We start from the raw sequence: 18,329 nt of genomic DNA, 5'->3' as shown, positions 1-18,329 counted from the left end.
ATGGAGGTGATGATTTCACCCCTGTCTGTGTTTGTTTGTTTGTCTGCGAACAAGATATCTGAAAAAGTTGTGGACGGATTCGGATGAAATAAGGCAGAGAGGTAGTGATTGTGACAAGGACGAAATTATTAGATTTTGGTGAATATCCAGATTCGGATCTGGCTAGTAGAATTTTTAACGTGAGTCTTCACCATTGGGAGATGGGGCCAAAAACGATACATGGCACGATATCTCAAAAAAAAGTTCTGGACGGATTTGGATGAAACTTGGTAGACAGATTGAGAGTGTGACAAGGACGAATCGATTCAATTTTGGTGAAGACCTGAATATGGATTCAGATACGATAATTATTTAATTTCCAAGTGATTCTTCACCATTGAGAGATCGGGCGAAATGCGATACATGACATGATATTTAAAAAAGTTATGGACGAGTTATGAATAAACTTGGTAGATGAGTCGGGTGGGTGACAAGAACAAACCGATTAGATTTTGGTTCAGGATTTTGGTTCCATTGTATAGATCGTGTGAATCGTGTAGCGTAGATTTACTCTTGTAAACAGGGACCTGCCAGAGTAAGTCATTTTGTTACATGTGATATTGAGGAAGCAGTGCATATAATTTGTAGTAGACATGGTAAGGTTGTAAAATTTCTGACCTGTAAGGCGAAGCCAGGTGAGGAATTCGAAGTTTTCTCGACACGTGGAAGCGGCCGTCACACGTAGGACCGTCACAATGTCTGACTAATGTGTGCGAGCAGTGGTGGGGAAATAGGCTGTTGAGCCCGGAATAAGACTGTTGGGCTAATTTTTTTTATTGGGGTTGGCCCAGAGGATGGACCTCCCTCAAGGAGCAGGCCCTGCCTCATTTATCATTTATGCGGGCTCATTTATGTGGCCTTGCCGTCTTGTATGTCTCCTTGCACACATGACACTACAGAAACAGCAAGGTTTGTTCTGGCAGCAGGAAAAGGTGGTCCTGGATTATGGAGGGCAGGCCAGAGGATCGAGGATGAAGGAGGAGCTCTGGACAACGTATGGAGAGTCAAGGGGACTGGTGCTGGACACCCATGAAAAGAGTTGCAGCTGGGCCTTCAGGAAGAACACATCCCTCGCCTTACCTCTGTTTGGCTGCTGTCATTTCTCTCCTGGTCTTCCACTGCATCCTCTTTTTCTGTCTTTTAGCGGATCGTTCTTGAGATACTGCCCGTCCCGAGCAGCACTTTGCATGTGCGTCGGCGACCTGCATATACCAGTTGCTTTTGCCACCCAAGACTTCGCTTGCCCCATTGTCGTCATCGTGTGAATCGGTATTGTCAACACCTTAGCGGGGTATATTTATAATTCATTGTACTTTAATTTCTGCGCCCCCTCATTCTTATCGATGTCCGTTAATCGCTGGGTCCGTACCTTTTTCCTCTGACTTCTACTTTTTATAATAAAACTCATAATCATGAGGTCCATCTTCCTGCCCATTGCCTCTTGAGTGTGCATTCTCCTGCCTGGTTCAGCTTTTATTGAATGATCCTTGTGGAACGGTAACCGTAAGTTAGAATAACGGAACATAGTGCAGTATTTTGGGTCCAGGGAGGGGGTGAGAACTTGGAATAGGGGGAGAGGAGAGAAAGGATGGGACGGAGTTGAGGAGGGTATGTTGAAGCCTTGGTGGGTGGGGGTGAGGAACCTTCTGTGGGGGGTAGGGGTTGAGGAGTTGTGGGGAGGGGTGGTTGAGGAGTTCTGGTGGGGTGGGTTGAAAGCTTTGATTGAGCAGGGAATTGATGCTTTATGTTTGGGTGGGGGAAGGAGAGCATAGATAGGACATAGGTAGGAGGAGGAAGTTGAGGCTTTGGGGTGGGGGGAGGTGGATTGAGGAGATTGGGAGGGGTTGATACCTTAGAGTTGGGATGGAGAGGTTGATAACTTGGGGTATTTAAGTGGGGTGGAGAGTTGAGGACTTGAAGTAACATTTTACATTGCGTGGATGTTTTGTGGGTCCCTGCTCGTATAATGTAATTCCATAACAATGACATACAGTACCTACCTTTATCAGCATTCAAAGTGCATTATGTCGGGCATCTCTTTGGTCCAATGTGATTTTTTTTATTTTCAGGTGTCGGGGACTCCTGGAGTGTCAGTGGTCCAGATCCCCGGAGGGCAGACAATTGAGGTCCAATCAGTAATTCAGACCCAGCAGTCAGTCATCCAAACACCAACCATTCAGACTGTTCAGGTGAAAATTCAGATTTGGGATTTAGAATGTGACGCGGCATGGCCTGTACATGTTACATGCACAAAATCTACCTATATATATATATACGTATAATAGGCTAATGCTGTCTGTCTGCCTGTCTGTCTGTCCCACCCTGAAACACGGAAACACTCCCCGGAGAAGCAAAATATGAAATAAAAGTTGCTTCAAAGTAATCCAAACCTACGGGGAAATTATAATTTTTTCATTCGGACCAAAAATTTAACCTGGGCAGTATATAAGGCAACACAATGCCACTTCGAACGCTCCCGAAATTTTTTCAAAAATATATTTGATGAAATATGATGATTTTGAATTTCACAATACTCTATAGTCTATACAGTGTATTTATTAGGCTAATACGGTCTGTCTGTTCCCCCCTGAAACACGGAAATCACCCGTGGAGACAATAAGTTATGTAAAAGTTGCTTCTAAATATTCCATACTTACAGGAAATTTATAATTATTGAGTGAAGGTTGCTTCAAATGAATGCAAACCAATGGGAAAATGATAATGCTGCCTCAATTTGGTGAACGGTAAAGAGGAAGTAACGCTTGTGTTGGACGGCGGAATGGCAGTTGGACCATGTGACCAAACGTTCTGCATTCAAAATAGTCAGTTAAACACTTGTATGAAGAATGCCAAGCTTTGTAACGATCGCATCATGGCACTTTGTAATAGTAGGGACCTCAGTCTTCAGGGAGGCATCTGGTATAAAGTGCAGCAGAGGAAGTGGGGGGGGGGGGGGGGGGTTGGGAGGTGGGGGTGGATGAGGGCATGGGGTCTGGGTGCACGGGGTGAGTGTCAGGGAAGCGTTGAAGGGTCTGGGAGGGGTAGGAAGGTCTGGGAGGATTAAAGGGTCTTCAAAGATCGAAGGGGTCTCAGCAGTCTAAAGAGTTAAGAGGTGCAGTTCATTCAGAAAGTATTCAGACCCCTTCACTTTTTTCACATTTTGTTATGTTGCAGCCTTATGCTGAAATCGTTTAAATTCATTTTTTCCCTCATCAATCTTCACTCAATACCCCATAATGACAAAGAGAAAACAGGAGTTTTGAAAGTTTTGCAAATTTATTAAAAAGAAAAAACTGAAATATCACATTGACATAAGTATTCAGACCCTTTGCTATGACACTTGAAATTTAGCTCGGGTGCCTCCCATTTCTCTTGATCATCTTTGAGATGTTTCTACACCTTGATTGGAGTCCACCTGTGGTAAATTCAATTGATTGGACATGATTTGGAAAGGCACACACCTGTCTATATAAGGTCTCACAGCTGACAATGCATATCAGAGCAAAAACCAAGCCATGAGGTCGAAGGAACTGCCTGCAGAGCTCAGACAGGATTGTGTCGAGGCACAGATCTCGGGAAGCCTACAAAAAAATTTCTGCTGCATTGAAGGTTCCCAAGAGCACAGCGGCCTCCATAATTCTTAAATGGAAGATGTTTGGAACAACCAGGACTCTTCCGAGAGCTGGCCGCCCGGCCAAACTGAGCAATCGGGGGAGAAGGGCCTTTGTAAGAGAGGTGACCAAGAACCCGATGGTCACTCTGGCTGAGCTCCAGAGACCCTGTGTGGAGATGGGAGAAACTTCCTTAAGAACAACCATCACTGCAACACTCCACCGATCTGGGCTTTATGGCAGAGTGGCCAGACGGAAGCCTCTCCTCAGTGAAAGACACATGAAAGACCGCTTGGAGTTTGCAAAAAAGCACCTAAAGGACTCTCAGACTGTGAGAAACAAGATTCTGTGGGCTTTCATGTGTCTTTCACTGAGGAGAGGCTTCCGTCTGGCCACTCTGCCATAAAGCCCAGATCGGTGGAGTGTTGCAGTGATGGTTGTTCTTAAGGAAGTTTCTCCCATCTCCACACAGGATCTCTGGAGCTCAGCCAGAGTGACCATCGGGTTCTTGGTCACCTCTCTTACCAAGGCCCTTCTCCCCCGATTGCTCAGTTTGGCCGGGCGGCCAGCTCTCGGAAGAGTCCTGGTTGTTCTAAACTTCTTCCATTTAAGAATTATGGAGGCCACTGTGCTCTTGGGAACCTTCAATGCAGCAGAATTTTTTTTGTAGGCTTCCCCAAATCTGTGCCTTGACACAATCCTGTCTCTGAGCTCTGCAGGCAGTTCCTTCGACCTCATGGCTTGGTTTTTGTTCTGATATGCATTGTCAGCTGTGAGACCTTGTATGGACAGGTGTGTGTCTTTCCAAATCATATCCAATCAATTGAATTTACCACAGGTGGACTCCAATCAAGGTGTAGAAACATCTCAAAGATGATCAAGAGAAATGGGAGGCACCTGAGCTAAATTTCAAGTGTCATAGCAAAGGGTCTGAATACTGATGTCAATGTGATATTTCAGTTTTTTCCTTTTAATAAACTTGCAAAACTTTCTAAAATCCTGTTTTCTCTCTGTTATTATGGGGTATTGAGTGTAGATTGATGAGGGAAAAAATGAATTTAAACGATTTTTTTTTTTTTTTTTTTTTTGTATACAAGATCGAGGCTCGTGAAAGAGCGAACATTAATCACACAGAAAGACAAACAGACACATAAAACAAATAACATCGGGAGCGGTAGACAAGATGGGGAGAGAGGGTTGAAGGACACAAACACAACATTTGAGAGCAGGGACCGAGAGACTTTGAGACATCGAGAGATCTGTGGGAGGGAGAGGGCTTTGGGGGGGAGGCATGTGAAAGGGGGGGGGGGGGAGAGGTATAAACATATGGACACTGCCAGGATTTCCAGGAAAGAAGTTGGAATTTCAAACAAGGTGGATCTGGGGTGAATTAGTGGGGGTAGAAAAGATCAAGGTTTTGAATGGGGGAAGATAAGAGATGGTGGTGAACAGCTGTTTTAAAGACCTGGAGGGAGGAGAGGGATTGAAGGGAGTGTGGGAGTTTGTTCCAGAGGCGGGAGAAAAGAGGAATGAAAGAGTGAAGGTGAGCAGAGAGCCGAGATTTCGGCAGTTTAACCATCAGAGGGTTGCTGGCAGATCTTGTGCGACCTGTAGGAATATTTTGGGGACAGAGCACAGAGAGAGTTGGGGGAGCAAGGCCGGAGAGGAGTCGGTAGAAGACAGAAAGACCACCTACCTGCCTGCGGTGAGTGAGTGAAAGGCCCTCAGAGATAGCTTCATCGCGGGAGATTCCAATGATTTTGAAAGCTTTGGATTCAACAGCGTGAAGCCGAGCCAGGTGTGAGGCAGGAGCACCAGCCCATAGGGGAGAACAATATTCCATTGAGCTGCGGATGAAAGCCTTGTATGTGGTGAGGAGCTCAGGTGTGCCGAGGAAGGACTTCGCACGACGGAGGATGCCCAGTCGGCGACTGGCTTTGGAGGCCAGCTTGGAAATGTGGTTTTCCCAAGAAAGATCATGGCAGATAGTGAGACCCAAAAGCTTGAGCGACAGAACTTCTTGGAGAGGATTGTTGAGAAAGTAGATGGGAGGGTTGTCCAGTCGATCTTTTCGGAGAGACATAGTAAGAGAGTGAGATTTGTCAGGATTGAAAGACATGTTCCACTTGTTTGACCAGTCTGTGATTTTGTCCAGGTCTTCAGAGAGTGAGGAGGCTGCAGACTGCCGATCTGAGGGAAGAGGAATGGAGCGGCAGAGAGTGGAGTCATCAGCAAAGAGATAGAGAGGATTTTCCAGAGAGTCGGAGAGATCATTGATAAAGACCAGAAAAAGCACAGGGCCCAGCACACTTCCTTGGGGAACTCCAGCCTGAACAGGAAGGGGAGATGAGAGAAATCCATTCAGGGCCACACGTTGACTACGACCAGAGAGGAAGTCCGCAAGCCATGCATGGAGATTTCCATGGATACCATAGGAGGAGAGTTTGGTGAGCAGAGCTGGGTGCCAGACCGTATCAAAGGCCTGTGATATGTCAAGGGAGACAGCTCTGATTTCCTGTTTGGCATTGAGGACCTCCATCCATTGTTGAGACAGCAGAAGCAGCATGTCCAGAGTAGAGTGACCTGGTCTGAAACCAAATTGATGATCAGAGATCAAGCCATTGGAGAAGAGGAAAGATTTCATATCCGAAGCAATGATGGATTCCATGACTTTGCTGATAATTGGGAGCAGGCTGATTGGTCTGTAGTTGCAAGGATCTGTTTTTGCACCTTTTTTGTGTAAAGCGGTAATGTTAGCTGATTTCCAGGATGCTGGCAGATGACCTTGAGCAAAAGATAGGGTGAAAAGAACAGAGAGAGGGTGAGATAGAGCGGCAGAGCAGGATTTTAGGACCCGTGGGCTGATGCCGTCTGGTCCAGTTGCAGAATCAGAGTCGAGGTTTGACAAAAACTCCTCCACCTTGTCAGGAGAGAAGGACACAGAGTCCAGGAGCAGTTGGGTTCGACTGGGAAAGGTGGGAACAGAGAGAGATGGGTTTGGGACTAAGGATTTTGAGGCGAACACAGAGTTGAGGCATTCGGCTTTGTCACGTGCGATGTCAACTGTGTGGCCATTTGAGGTAAGGGAGGGGATGGAGGGGGAACAAACACCAGAAACGGATTTGACCAGACGCCACCAGGATTTGGAGGAAGGAGACAGGTTTGAGAGTTCATTCTTGAGTGAGGAGAGATAGTGCTTCCTGGCACTCCTGAGGGTAGACACACACTTGTTCCGAGCTTGGTGGAAGGAACTGAGATTGCCTTCAGTTGGATTAGCCTTCCAAGAGGCAAAGCCAAGTTGTTTCAGGGCAACTGCCTCACCACAAGATTCAGTGTACCATGGACGGGAGGAAGGGTAAGACAACTGAAGGCGAGATGGGATAAATCTGTGCATGAGAGAGATCAGTTTGCTTTGGAAGAATTCCCAGGAAGAATTGATGTCAGAGGCAGTGGAGATGGGAGACCAATCCAGACGAGTGATGGCTGCTTGAAGACCGTCCCAGTCAGCCTGAGTGAAATGCCAGACTCGTCGACGCTGAGGAGGCTCTCTGAGAATGGCCAGAGAGATGTCCACTTTGACAAGCACATGATCAGAAGAACCGATTGGAGCAGAAGAAGAGCAGCAGACATTAGCAGGGAAGTTTGTCATAACCAAGTCTAGAAGAGAAGATACTCCATTGGCTGAGATCCGGGTCGGGAAATTGACAGATTGTGTCAATCTCGCGTTGCTCGATCTCGCGAGATCTTGGAGACGGCGGCAGGGATTTTCGAAGCTCCACACGGTCTCCACGTTTTTCGAAGTTCAGTCTGTTCACAATTGTATTTTGTCGAAACTGTATTTATCTTTCGGTGTGTGAAGTTATTGTGTGCAACTTTGGTTGTTTCTCGGTGTTTATCTTTCATAAATTGATCGTCTGTTTGCCGTGTCGCGAGCAAGGCCTTTGCCGCGTCGCGAACGATTTGAAATCGAAGTTAAGTGATTGTTCCCATTTGTATTTTCGTTAAAACTGTATTTATTTATGGTGTTGTACGTATATTGTGTCCCGACGAAGATTTTTCGGTGCAAATCTTTCATACCTTTATTGAAAATCGTGTTAATTCGTGTCGTGTCTTGAGGCCTTGTACAGTGTGCACTGTACAACCTTGAGGCTTTGTTTTTCTCAGCGGTCCGTCGTTTGTGATCCAATAACTTTCGTTCTCTGTATTCCCAGTCTTTTCACCCATAGCCTACTTCCTTGTGTAAATCTCAACTCAAAAAAAAAAAACACAACAACATTTCCTTCTCTGTTCTCATTCGTTTATTCATTCTTATTCGTTCGTTCGTTCTTCGACCACGTGTTTCTCCCCCATTTCCCCAGATAGTTTTCACTCATTAACCTTCAATGTTTACACTTTCCCCTCAAGTTATGTATTCCGTCATATTTTATAACACCTTTTTCTTCTTCTTCTTTAAAAGGCTGCTTTCGACTTGCTCACCAAATCAATTCATCCCAAAAAAAATATCCATCTCCTATAGTGCCTTTTTTCTACATTCCCTAAACTCTCCTGCACTCCATCCTCCATCCAGCGTCCTTAAACGTATTTTTAACTCGAAGGTCACAAGAAACTCATTTTGCAATAAATGTTCGTTTCCCATAAATCGTACACTTTCAAAAATCCAATCTCGCCCCTCCCCTCCAAATCTTCCCCATAACCCCTCCCCTCCAAATCTTCCCCATCACCCCTCTCCTCCAAATCTTCCCCATCACCCATCCCTTTCAAATCTCCCCCCTTGCCCCCTCCCTCCTAAACTACCCCCTCACCCCTCCCCGCCAAGACGCCCCCTCGCCCCTCCCCTCCTAGACTCCTGCCTCACCCCTCCCCTCCAAATCTCCCCCATATCCCATCCCTTTCAAATCCCTCCCCTTGTCCCTTCCCTCCCAAACTCCCCCCTCACCCCTCCCCTTCAAATCTCCCCACCCTCATTGCTTCTCAATTTCCCCCCTCTCACTCCCCCTCCTCAAAGCGTCCTCCCCGCTTCTTCCCCCTTCAAACTCTCACCTCCATCTCCCCCAACCTTCTGCCTCGCTCTTCCCCCTCCTCAAATAACACCTCATTGTGGCTCACCCAATCACCATCAAACCTTTTGTCCGCCCCATCCTTCCCTTTCTCCGAGCTATTCTGAAATCTCTGACACATCTTCAACAGCTCTCCCTACCTCTTCCACCTCTTCCACATCTTACCCTACCCCTCCTCCCCCCTGTTCTGTATCTGATGCTCCCCCTTCCTCTTCATTAACGGTATGGACCTCAAACATCCGGGGCCTTCGTTCAAACTTAACTGATCTCTCCATACAGGTTGCTTCTGTCAAACCAGACGTGATCTGCTTAACAGAAACTTTCCTCCTTTATGATGTCTCTGATTCCATAGTATCTCTCCCGGGCTACTCCCTCCTCCGGTATGATAGACCTGAGCCTCGTCCTGGAGGCGGGGTTGCTATCTTTATCAAAAACTCTCTTCCTCACTCGCCCTGCACTGCACTCTCTCCACCTCACCCCCAGGAATACCTCTGGCTACGGCTTCCCCTTCGCTCCCACCTCTTGTTCATATGTGTGTTGTACCGTCCACCAAACAGTGATGACTCCATCTACATCTCGCTGTCTGATGATATGGACCAACTTCTATCTACTCATCCCAACTCTCTCTTCCTCATATGTGGCGATTTCAACTGTCATCATGCCAGTTGGCTGGGTGTGGGTACCTCTCTCACCAGCCATGGCTCCTCAGCAAAGGACTTCTGCGACTCACTGGGACTGACACAATCTGTCAATTTCCCGACCCGGATCTCAGTCAACGGAACATCTTCTCTTCTGGACTTGGTTATGACCAACTTCCCTGAAAATGTCTGCTGCTCTTCTTCTGCTCCGATCGGATCATCTGATCATGTCCTTGTTAAAGTGGACATCTCTCTGACCATCCTCAGGGAGCCTGCTCAGCGTCGACGAGTCTGGCATTTCACTCAGGCCAACTGGCACGGTCTTCAAGCAGCCATCAATCATCTGGACTGGTCTCCCATCTCTACCACCTCTGACATCAACTCATCCTGGGAATTCTTCCAAAGTAAATTGCTCTCTCTCATGCACAGATTTATCCCATCTCGTCTTCAGTTGTCATACCCTTCCTCCCGTCCATGGTACACGGAATCTTGTGGTGAGGCTGTTGCCCAGAAACAACTTGCCTTCGTCTCCTGGAAAGCAAATCCAACGGAAGGAAATCTCATTTCCTTTCACAAAGCCCGAAACAAGTGTGTGTCCACCCTCAGGAGAGCCAGGAAACAATATCTCTCCGTTCTCAAGACCGAACTCTCTTATCTGTCTCCCTCTTCCAAATCCTGGTGGCGTCTGGTCAAATCCGTTTCTGGTGTTTGTTCCCCCTCCATCCCCTCCCTTACCTCAAACGGCTACACAGCTGACTCCGCACGTGAAAAAGCTGAATGCCTCAACTCTGTGTTTGCCTCTAAATCTTGTGTCCCAAACCCATCCCTCTCTGTACCCACCATACCCAGTCGTACCCTGCTGCTCCTGGACTCCGTGTCCTTTCCTCCTGACAAGGTGGAAAAGTTTCTGTCAACCCTCGGCTCTGATTCTGCAACTGGACCCGACGGCATCAGCCCACGGGTCCTAAAATCCTGCTCTGCTGCTCTATCTCACCCTCTCTCTGTTCTCTTCACCCTCTCTTTTGCTCAAGGCCAACTGCCATCTGCTTGGAAATCAGCCAACATCACCGCTTTGCACAAAAAAGGTGCAAAAACAGATCCGAGCAACTACAGACCAATCAGCCTTCTCCCAATTATCAGCAAAGTCATGGAATCCATCATTGCTTCGGATATGAAATATTTCCTCTTCTCCAATGGCTTGATCTCTGATCATCAATTTGGTTTCAGACCAGGTCACTCTACTCTGGACATGCTGCTTCTGCTGTCTCAACAATGGATGGAGGTCCTCAATGCCAAACAGGAAATTAGAGCTGTCTCCCTCGACATATCACGTGCCTTCGACACGGTCTGGCACCCCGCTCTGCTCACCAAACTCTCCTCCTTTGGTATCCATGGAAATCTCCACGCATGGCTGGCGGACTTCCTCTCTAGTCGTCATCAACGTGTGGCCCTGAATGGGTTTCTCTCATCTCCTCTTCCTGTTCAGGCTGGAGTTCCCCAAGGCAGTGTTCTGGGCCCCGTGCTTTTTCTGGTCTTCATCAATGATCTCTCTGACTCTCTCGAAAATCCTCTCTATCTCTTTGCTGATGACTCCACTCTCTGCCGCTCCATTCCTCTTCCCTCAGATCGACAGTCTGCTGCCTCCTCACTCTCTGAAGGCCTGGACAAAATCACAGACTGGTCAAACAAGTGGAACATGTCTTTCAATCCTGACAAATCTCACACTCTTACTATGTCTCTCCGAAAAGATCGACTGGACAACCCTCCCATCTACTTTCTCAACAATCCTCTCCAAGAAGTTCTGTCGCTCAAGATTTTGGGTCTCACTATCTGCCATGATCTTTCTTGGGAAAACCACATTTCCAAGCTGGCCTCCAAAGCCAGTCGCCGACTGGGCATCCTCCGTCGTGCGAAGTCCTTCCTCGGCACACCTGAGCTCCTCACCACATACAAGGCTTTCATCCGCAGCTCAATGGAATACTGTTCTCCCCTATGGGCCGGTGCTCCTGCCTCACACCTAGCTCGGCTTCACGCTGTTGAAACCAAAGCTTTCAGAATTATTGGAATCTCCCGCGATGAAGCTATCTCTGAGGGCCTTTCACTCACTCACCGCAGGCAGGTAGGTGGTCTTTCTGTCTTCTACCGACTCCTCTCCGGCCTTGCACCCCCAGCTCTCTCTGTGCTCTGTCCCCCAAATATTCCTACAGGTCGCACAAGATCTGCCAGCAACCCTCTGATGGTTAAACTGCCGAAATCTCGGCTCTCCGCTCACCTTCACTCTTTCATTCCTCTTTTCTCCCGCCTCTGGAACAAACTCCCTCACTCCCTTCAATCCCACTCCTCCCTCCAGGTCTTTAAAACAGCTGTTCACCACCATCTCTTATCTTCCCCCATCCAAAACCTTGATCTTTTCTACCCCCGCTAATTCACCCCAGATCCACCTTGTTTGAAATTCCAACTTCTTTCCTGGAAGTCCTGGCAGTGTCCATATGTTTTATACCTCTCCCACCGCCCCCTTCCCACGCCCCCCCCCCCAAAGCCCTCGCCCTCTCTCAGATCTCTCGATGTCTCCATGTCTCTCGGTCCCTGCTCTCAAATGTTGTGTTTGTGTCCTTCCCCCTCTCTCCCCATCTTGTCTACCGCTCCCGATGTTATATGTTTTGTGTGTCGATTTGTCTTTCTGTGTGATTAATGTTCGCTCTTTCACGAGCCTCGATCTTGTATACAAAAAAAAAAAAAAAAAAAAAAAAAAATCCCAGTGAGTCACAGAAGTCCTTTGCTGAGGTGCCATGACTGGTGAGAGAGGAACCCACACCCAACCAGGTGGCATGATGACAGTTGAAGTCACCACATATGAGGAAGAGAGAGTTGGGATGAGTGGATAGAAGTTGGTCCATGTTGTCAGACAGTGAAATGTAGATGGAGTCATCACTGTTTGGGGGACGGTACAGAACACATATGAACAAAAGGTGGGAGCGGAGAGGAAGCCGTAACCAGAGGTACTCCTGCGGGTGAGGAGGAAAGAGGGCAGTGCAAGGAGAGTGAGGAAGAGAGTTTTTGACAAAGATAGCCACCCCACCACCAGGCCGAGGCTCAGGTCTATCACACCGGAGGAGGGAGTAACCAGGAAGAGATATTAAGGAATCAGAGACATCTTGAAGGAGGAAAGTCTCTGTTAAGCAGATCAAGTCTGGATTGTCAGAAGCAACCTGTATGGAGAGATCAGTCAGGTTTGAGCGAAGGCCCCGGATGTTTGAGGTCCATACCGTCAATGAAGAGAGAGGGGGAGCATCGGGTACAGGACAGGGGAGGGGAGGAGTAGGGTAAGATGAAGGATGAGAGGGGGAGGTAGGGAGAGCAGTTGATAGTGTGTCAGATGTTGCAGAAGAGTTCCAAGAAAGGGAAGGAAGAGGAGGATGAAAGGTTTGATGGTGAAGGGATGAGGCACAGTGAGGGGTTGTTTGAGGGGGGCAGAGGAAAGTAGAAGGTTTGGGGGGGTGGAGGTATGAGATAGAAGGGAGACGAAGTGGGGAGGAGGCAGCTTGGAGGAGGAGGGGGGAGGAGGGAGAATTGGAGAGGAATGGTATGGGGGGAGAATTGAATGGGAGGGATTGGGGGGGAGTTTTGAAGGGGAGGAGTGAGGGGGGAGTTTAGGAGGGGAGGGGCAACGGGGGAGTTTTGGAGGGAAGGGGCAAGGGGGAAGTTTAGAAGTGGAGGGGCAAGGGGGGAGTTTAGGAGTGTACGGGCAAGGGGGGGGATATGGAGGGGAGGGGGAAAGGGGGAGTTTAGGAGGGGAAGGGCAAGGGGGGAGATCAGGAGTGTAGGGGCAAGGGGGGGGATTTGGAGGGGAGGGGCAAGGGGGGAGTTTAGGAGGGGAAGGGCAAGGGGGGAGTTCAGGAGTGGAGGGGCAAGGGGGGAGTTTAAGAGTGGAGGGGCAAGGGGGGAGTTTAGGAGTGTAGGTGCAAGGGGGGGGATTTGGATGGGAGGGGCAAGAGGGGAGTTTAGAAAGTGGATGATTAATGAAAGACGAACATTGATAACAAATTGGGTTTGTTGTGATTTTCAAGTTAGCAATCCGATTCAGAACGATGGAGGAGGGATGGAATGAATGTAAATTTAGACCATGTAGTGAGGGAGACGTATAAGATATTGAATTTCTTTTTTTTGAAGTGGAATGAGTTGGAGAGGAAATTGAGAAAAGCCTTTTAAATAGGAAGAAAAACAGCGTGTTGTAATATACCACTGAATAAAACACAGAAGGGGAAAGGTTAAACATATTTAAATAATATTTAAACAGAAACGTGAACAATCTTATATGCACAAAAATACCAACGGGGGGGAGAGCCGAGAGGGACCACCACGAGTCACGTGAACAGGGGAAACGGTGGATGGCAAGGAGATAATGGGGGCGGGGCGAACAGCACACCTGGACAGAAAATACAGGATGAGACAACAGTACACGTGGAGAAAATAAAATAAATGTTTTTGTTTTTTTGTTTTTTTTGGGGGGGTGGGGGGTGGGGATTTAGAACGTTAGACAGAGTATTATGTTCGGGGTAGAAGGGAAAAAACCAAGAGCCAAGCAAAACACGCTTAAGTTAACAAAACACCGACGGGGGTACAACTACAAGGCCACACACGAGGAGCAGAACACGATTAATTAATTACGAGTTACAGGAAATTCAAACCAAAACTAACTATAATCAAACAATATCGCATGGACGATAAAATAACGAGTTGAAATTTGACAATCTATCTGGGGAAATGGGGGAGAAACACGTGGTCGAAGAACGAACGAACGAATAAGAATGAATAAACGAATGAGCACAGAGAAGGTAATGTCTTTTTTTGTTGTTTTTTTGAGTTGAGATTTACATAAGGAAGTAGGCTTTGGGGTGGAAAGACTGGGAAAACAGAGAACGAAAGTTATTGGATCACAAACGACAGGCGCTGAGAGAAAAACAAAGCCTCAAGGTTGTACAGTGTACACTGTACAAGGCCTCAAGACGACACGAATTAACACGATTTTCAATACAGGTATGAAAGATTTGCACCGAAAATCTTTGTCGGGACAATATACGTACATACACCATAAAATAAATACAGTTATGATTTCAGCATAAGGCTGCAACATAACAAAATGTGAAAAAAGTAAAGGGGTCTGAATACTTTCTGAATGCACTGTACATTTCAAAAGTACGTAATATGTAATTAATTAATAGACGGATGTAATTATTAGACACAAAAAGTATGACACACACACACACACACACACACACACACACACACACACACACACACACACACACACACCATCCATTTACAGTAGATACCCCACCACATTGAAGATCAAGGTCTTACACTCATAGGAGTACTAAACCACCATTTAGATTTTTCTCTCTTTTTTCTGCTAATGTCCGAGCTGTATCTGGGAAAATTAAATTTTGCATCGATTAATGGGAGTATAAAGTATGCAGGACTGCCAATTCTTTGTCCTTGACACAATTTTGAGGTTATGACTCAATTATAGACATTTTAACATTTCTAACCACAACTCGACTAAGGTTTGTCCAATCGGAACTAAATTGCCCTCTCTATATAGCCTAGACCCTAGAGCAAGTCGCATTTACTCTTGATTTAAATCACACATCCCAGAGTTAAATATCAAGGTCAAATGGCGGTCTGAAAAAAAAGACGTTTTTTTTCATCACTGTTCAATTTTACAACACAGAATCTCAGACTTTTTGGTCTTCTCAGATGATTTTGCATCATAATAGTGTATCTGCACTGAAGTTGTGCACCTGATATTTGATCCATGTCCTCAACCCACATTTTTCGGATTGTGATGTAATTACCAAAAAACACATTTTTGATCATAACTTCAATAGTTTTCCTCTGATTTTCACGATGTTGAGTATTATGGATAGACTGCAGATGGGGACACATTTTGTTATTGTCATTTTTTTTTTTTTTACCACCAGCTTCTGCTCGTATATTTATATAATTATGTGGACAGCCTAGTCTGTAATCGATGGAAGGCCAATAAATGCGTTGTATGAGTAAAGAGATTTTAGAAAGAGTTGTGTGATTCAAGTAGCCTTTATAATGTGTTGGGAATTGGCAAAGTCACGATTGACGATTTGGTTTGCAAAATAAATCTATCAATTTATCAATCATTTCAGTTTTGTATGTTGCTATGAATGTGAAATAAATTAAATTGTCATACGCAGGTACGTACCGTTGTAGGCGTATGACTTATGACGTCGTTGACAGACAGCCTTTTGCATATCAAGATTTGACTTTGTTGTGGCTCCTTCCCATAAATTTGTAGAAATTGAAACGTTTCCATAGTGATGACTATGCGTTTTCTTTGGGGTTGTTTTTACAGCGTAGCCCATAGGGCAAAGCCGTCTAGAACAGTGTTTGTCCATCTGTATGTATGTATGTATGTATGTCCCCTCAAACGTATACCAATCAGAGCTGAGGATCTGGTCACATGATAGGGTGATGTGATTACGTCTGATATCATTACGGCGGAATGGTGGCTGACTCTCCACACACCACCATTTTGCTTCCAATTAGTTCAAGCCGAACATATCGTCGAACCTGTCTTATATCACAATCGCCATGCTCTACCTTTTCGTTTTTCATTCAGTGTGAAACACAAACAAACCGATTGTTAAAATGACCATCAAATATCGAAAGCATCGGCGTTACGTCTCTTCCAACAAAACGGTACGTGTAGGCCTTAAGCTTTATGCCTACCCGTTGGACCGCTTCGGACAAATTAAGCCCAGGTTTCTTAATACAGAGTAGTGTATCGTTTCAGTAGTATCGTTTTCGTAATAGTAATACTGTAATAATAATATAGTAAATATGACCATACCACTTTAATCCCAATGTCGTGAATACAAAGTTAATGGATTGAAGCGGTGTATGGTTAATGATTCCATGATAAGCGGTGTACGGACTAACAACCACGGAAGTAAGGAATTCGCCTCGGTTTTTTGATAGCATGTTATTAACCCACCCCTTGTGGGGTATATATATTACAGTTCATCTTCCCTCAGTTCTGTAAGTAAAACTTACCTCACAGATGTCGGGATTCCTCCAAATTTCTTTGTTTAGTTATAAACAACATTAGCGACTGTTTAAAAAGCTAATCATATGTGCTTGTGGTTAATAATATTTTACAAGCCCGGCCCGCTGTTAGACTTTCGGTCTTGTTTTTTTTAAGAGTCGTGGGCAGATTTTATTTTTCATTTTTCTCATTTTTGTTGTTCAATGCCATTAAGACTATATTCAACATGCAGTATGACTGGCTGTCATTGGTCGATATTAACCAATAGGGTGCCATGGTTTATAACCATACAAACTCAGTCGTTACTTGTCGAGTAACCACTCGAGAAGCCGATAAATAGGCAAAACGTTTTCAAAGGTCTCACAAATACATTTATTTAAATAAAGTTGCATTCTTATTTCAAAATAGTTGGATTGCTCTCAGTCATCAGCTGGACAGAAAGTTGTGATTGATTCATTGGTTGAAAGGAATGAAGTAACCATTCCTCATCGAAATTGATTAATCAGAACAGTGCTATTTCTAACTTTACACTTGTGTGTTTGTTTGTCCAAGGTGGCAGCCATGGCTGACACAGAGGACTCGGAAGGTTCTGTCGAGGCTGTATCCGACACAAAGAAGCGGCGAGAGATCCTTTCTCGACGGCCATCCTACAGGTACCAAACCCATGTCAGTAAACCAGTCACAACTCAACATTGTAGTCATTTGAATTGCCATTTCTCGTTTCGGATAAAATAAAGCCTTAAAGTTTGGTTAACATGGGAAATGACCCGATGTAATCTAATGTACCTTTTTTTTTAGCTAAGGTATAGGGAAATGTAGCCGTGCTTAAAAATTAAGATGTTGATTGGGGTTGAACCACCACATAGAAATGCACTTCATAATACAATGTTTCTCCCCTTTGTTATTTCAAATGCACACTCATGAGTAATGACATTCATTGTAATGCCTTCAACTGTGATGCTTAGAGTAGGGAAGAGGAAAGATTTTTATGCTTCCACCCCCAAGGTGGCCCGCCGGAGGCATCATGTTTTCGGGTTGTCCGTACTATTACGTGCTCCTCCCTGACCCCCTGATCACAGTGTACCTCCGAGCCCCGAAAGGAGTCACGGCAGAAAAAATATGTTATCCTGTGTCAAAAATCAATGGTGAAACCACACCAATTGCAAATAATACAAACACCAATAATACAAACAAATATTGTATTAAAAATCACACAAGAATAACAGTACAATAATAATAGGAATCAAGAGTACAATCAATATATCTCCGATGATAGTACCATCAGCTAGTACAAGGTAACTCACTGTGCTCCAAGTGAGTGGAAAAAGAACATTCCCCAATGAAATGTCTCTATATTCCCGACTTCGAGCTCAGAGCCGATCCCCTCCAGTGATCATCGGAGCGATGTCTAATCGAAACCAGAATCTCTTTCAGATGACGGGCACAGTCACGCCACCCAAAACGGCACAAAGGCGCATGCGGCCAAAGCGGAGAAAAGGGTCACGCGGTTAAAGCGGCACAAAGGCGCACTCACGGCGACTGGGAAATCCAAAGGCGCCCTCCAGGTATGAACTTTCACTGTTCACAGTCGGCGAGCCGCAAAGTAATCGTCAAAAGCCTCGGTGCACACACACACCACATATACGTCTGAAAGCGGTGGAAACAGCTGACGAAGCAAGGAAAGATTGCTCGACGCGCAAAGCGCGTGAGTCAAAATGGCCGACGGCTCGCCCTCAAGTCGCAACGGCGATGATTCTTCGGAATCTAACGCCAAACCTGACACGCAGGATGATCAGTCACAGCGATAACAACTTTATCGCAGGAATCCTTTTTCCCAGGAAACCCAAAGTACGTGACTCTTGCTCGACAACGTTCGATCCAGAACGCAAAGCAACCCGCTTCT

General features: G+C 45.9%; 1 protein-coding gene across 5 annotated transcripts in view; it reads left to right on the top strand.

Moving 5' to 3' along the window:
- The window catches only part of LOC137430050 (cyclic AMP-responsive element-binding protein 1), a 107,428-nt gene that overhangs the window by 63,598 nt on the left and 25,501 nt on the right, over window positions 1-18,329 (top strand). For all 5 annotated transcript variants that reach the window (XM_068120566.2, XM_068120576.2, XM_068120550.2 and 2 more), the window contains exons 3-4: window positions 2,109-2,228; window positions 16,979-17,079. In XM_068120566.2, coding sequence (XP_067976667.1) covers window positions 2,109-2,228; window positions 16,979-17,079 — 221 coding nt within the window. The remainder of the gene's footprint in view (window positions 1-2,108; window positions 2,229-16,978; window positions 17,080-18,329) is intronic.

The sequence above is a fragment of the Myxine glutinosa genome, chromosome 1 (assembly GCF_964187855.1).
Source record: "Myxine glutinosa chromosome 1, kmMyxGlut1.1, whole genome shotgun sequence".
NCBI lineage: Eukaryota > Metazoa > Chordata > Myxini > Myxiniformes > Myxinidae > Myxine > Myxine glutinosa.
Note: the sequence above shows the minus strand (reverse complement) of the source record. Positions and strands in the feature narration are given on the sequence as shown.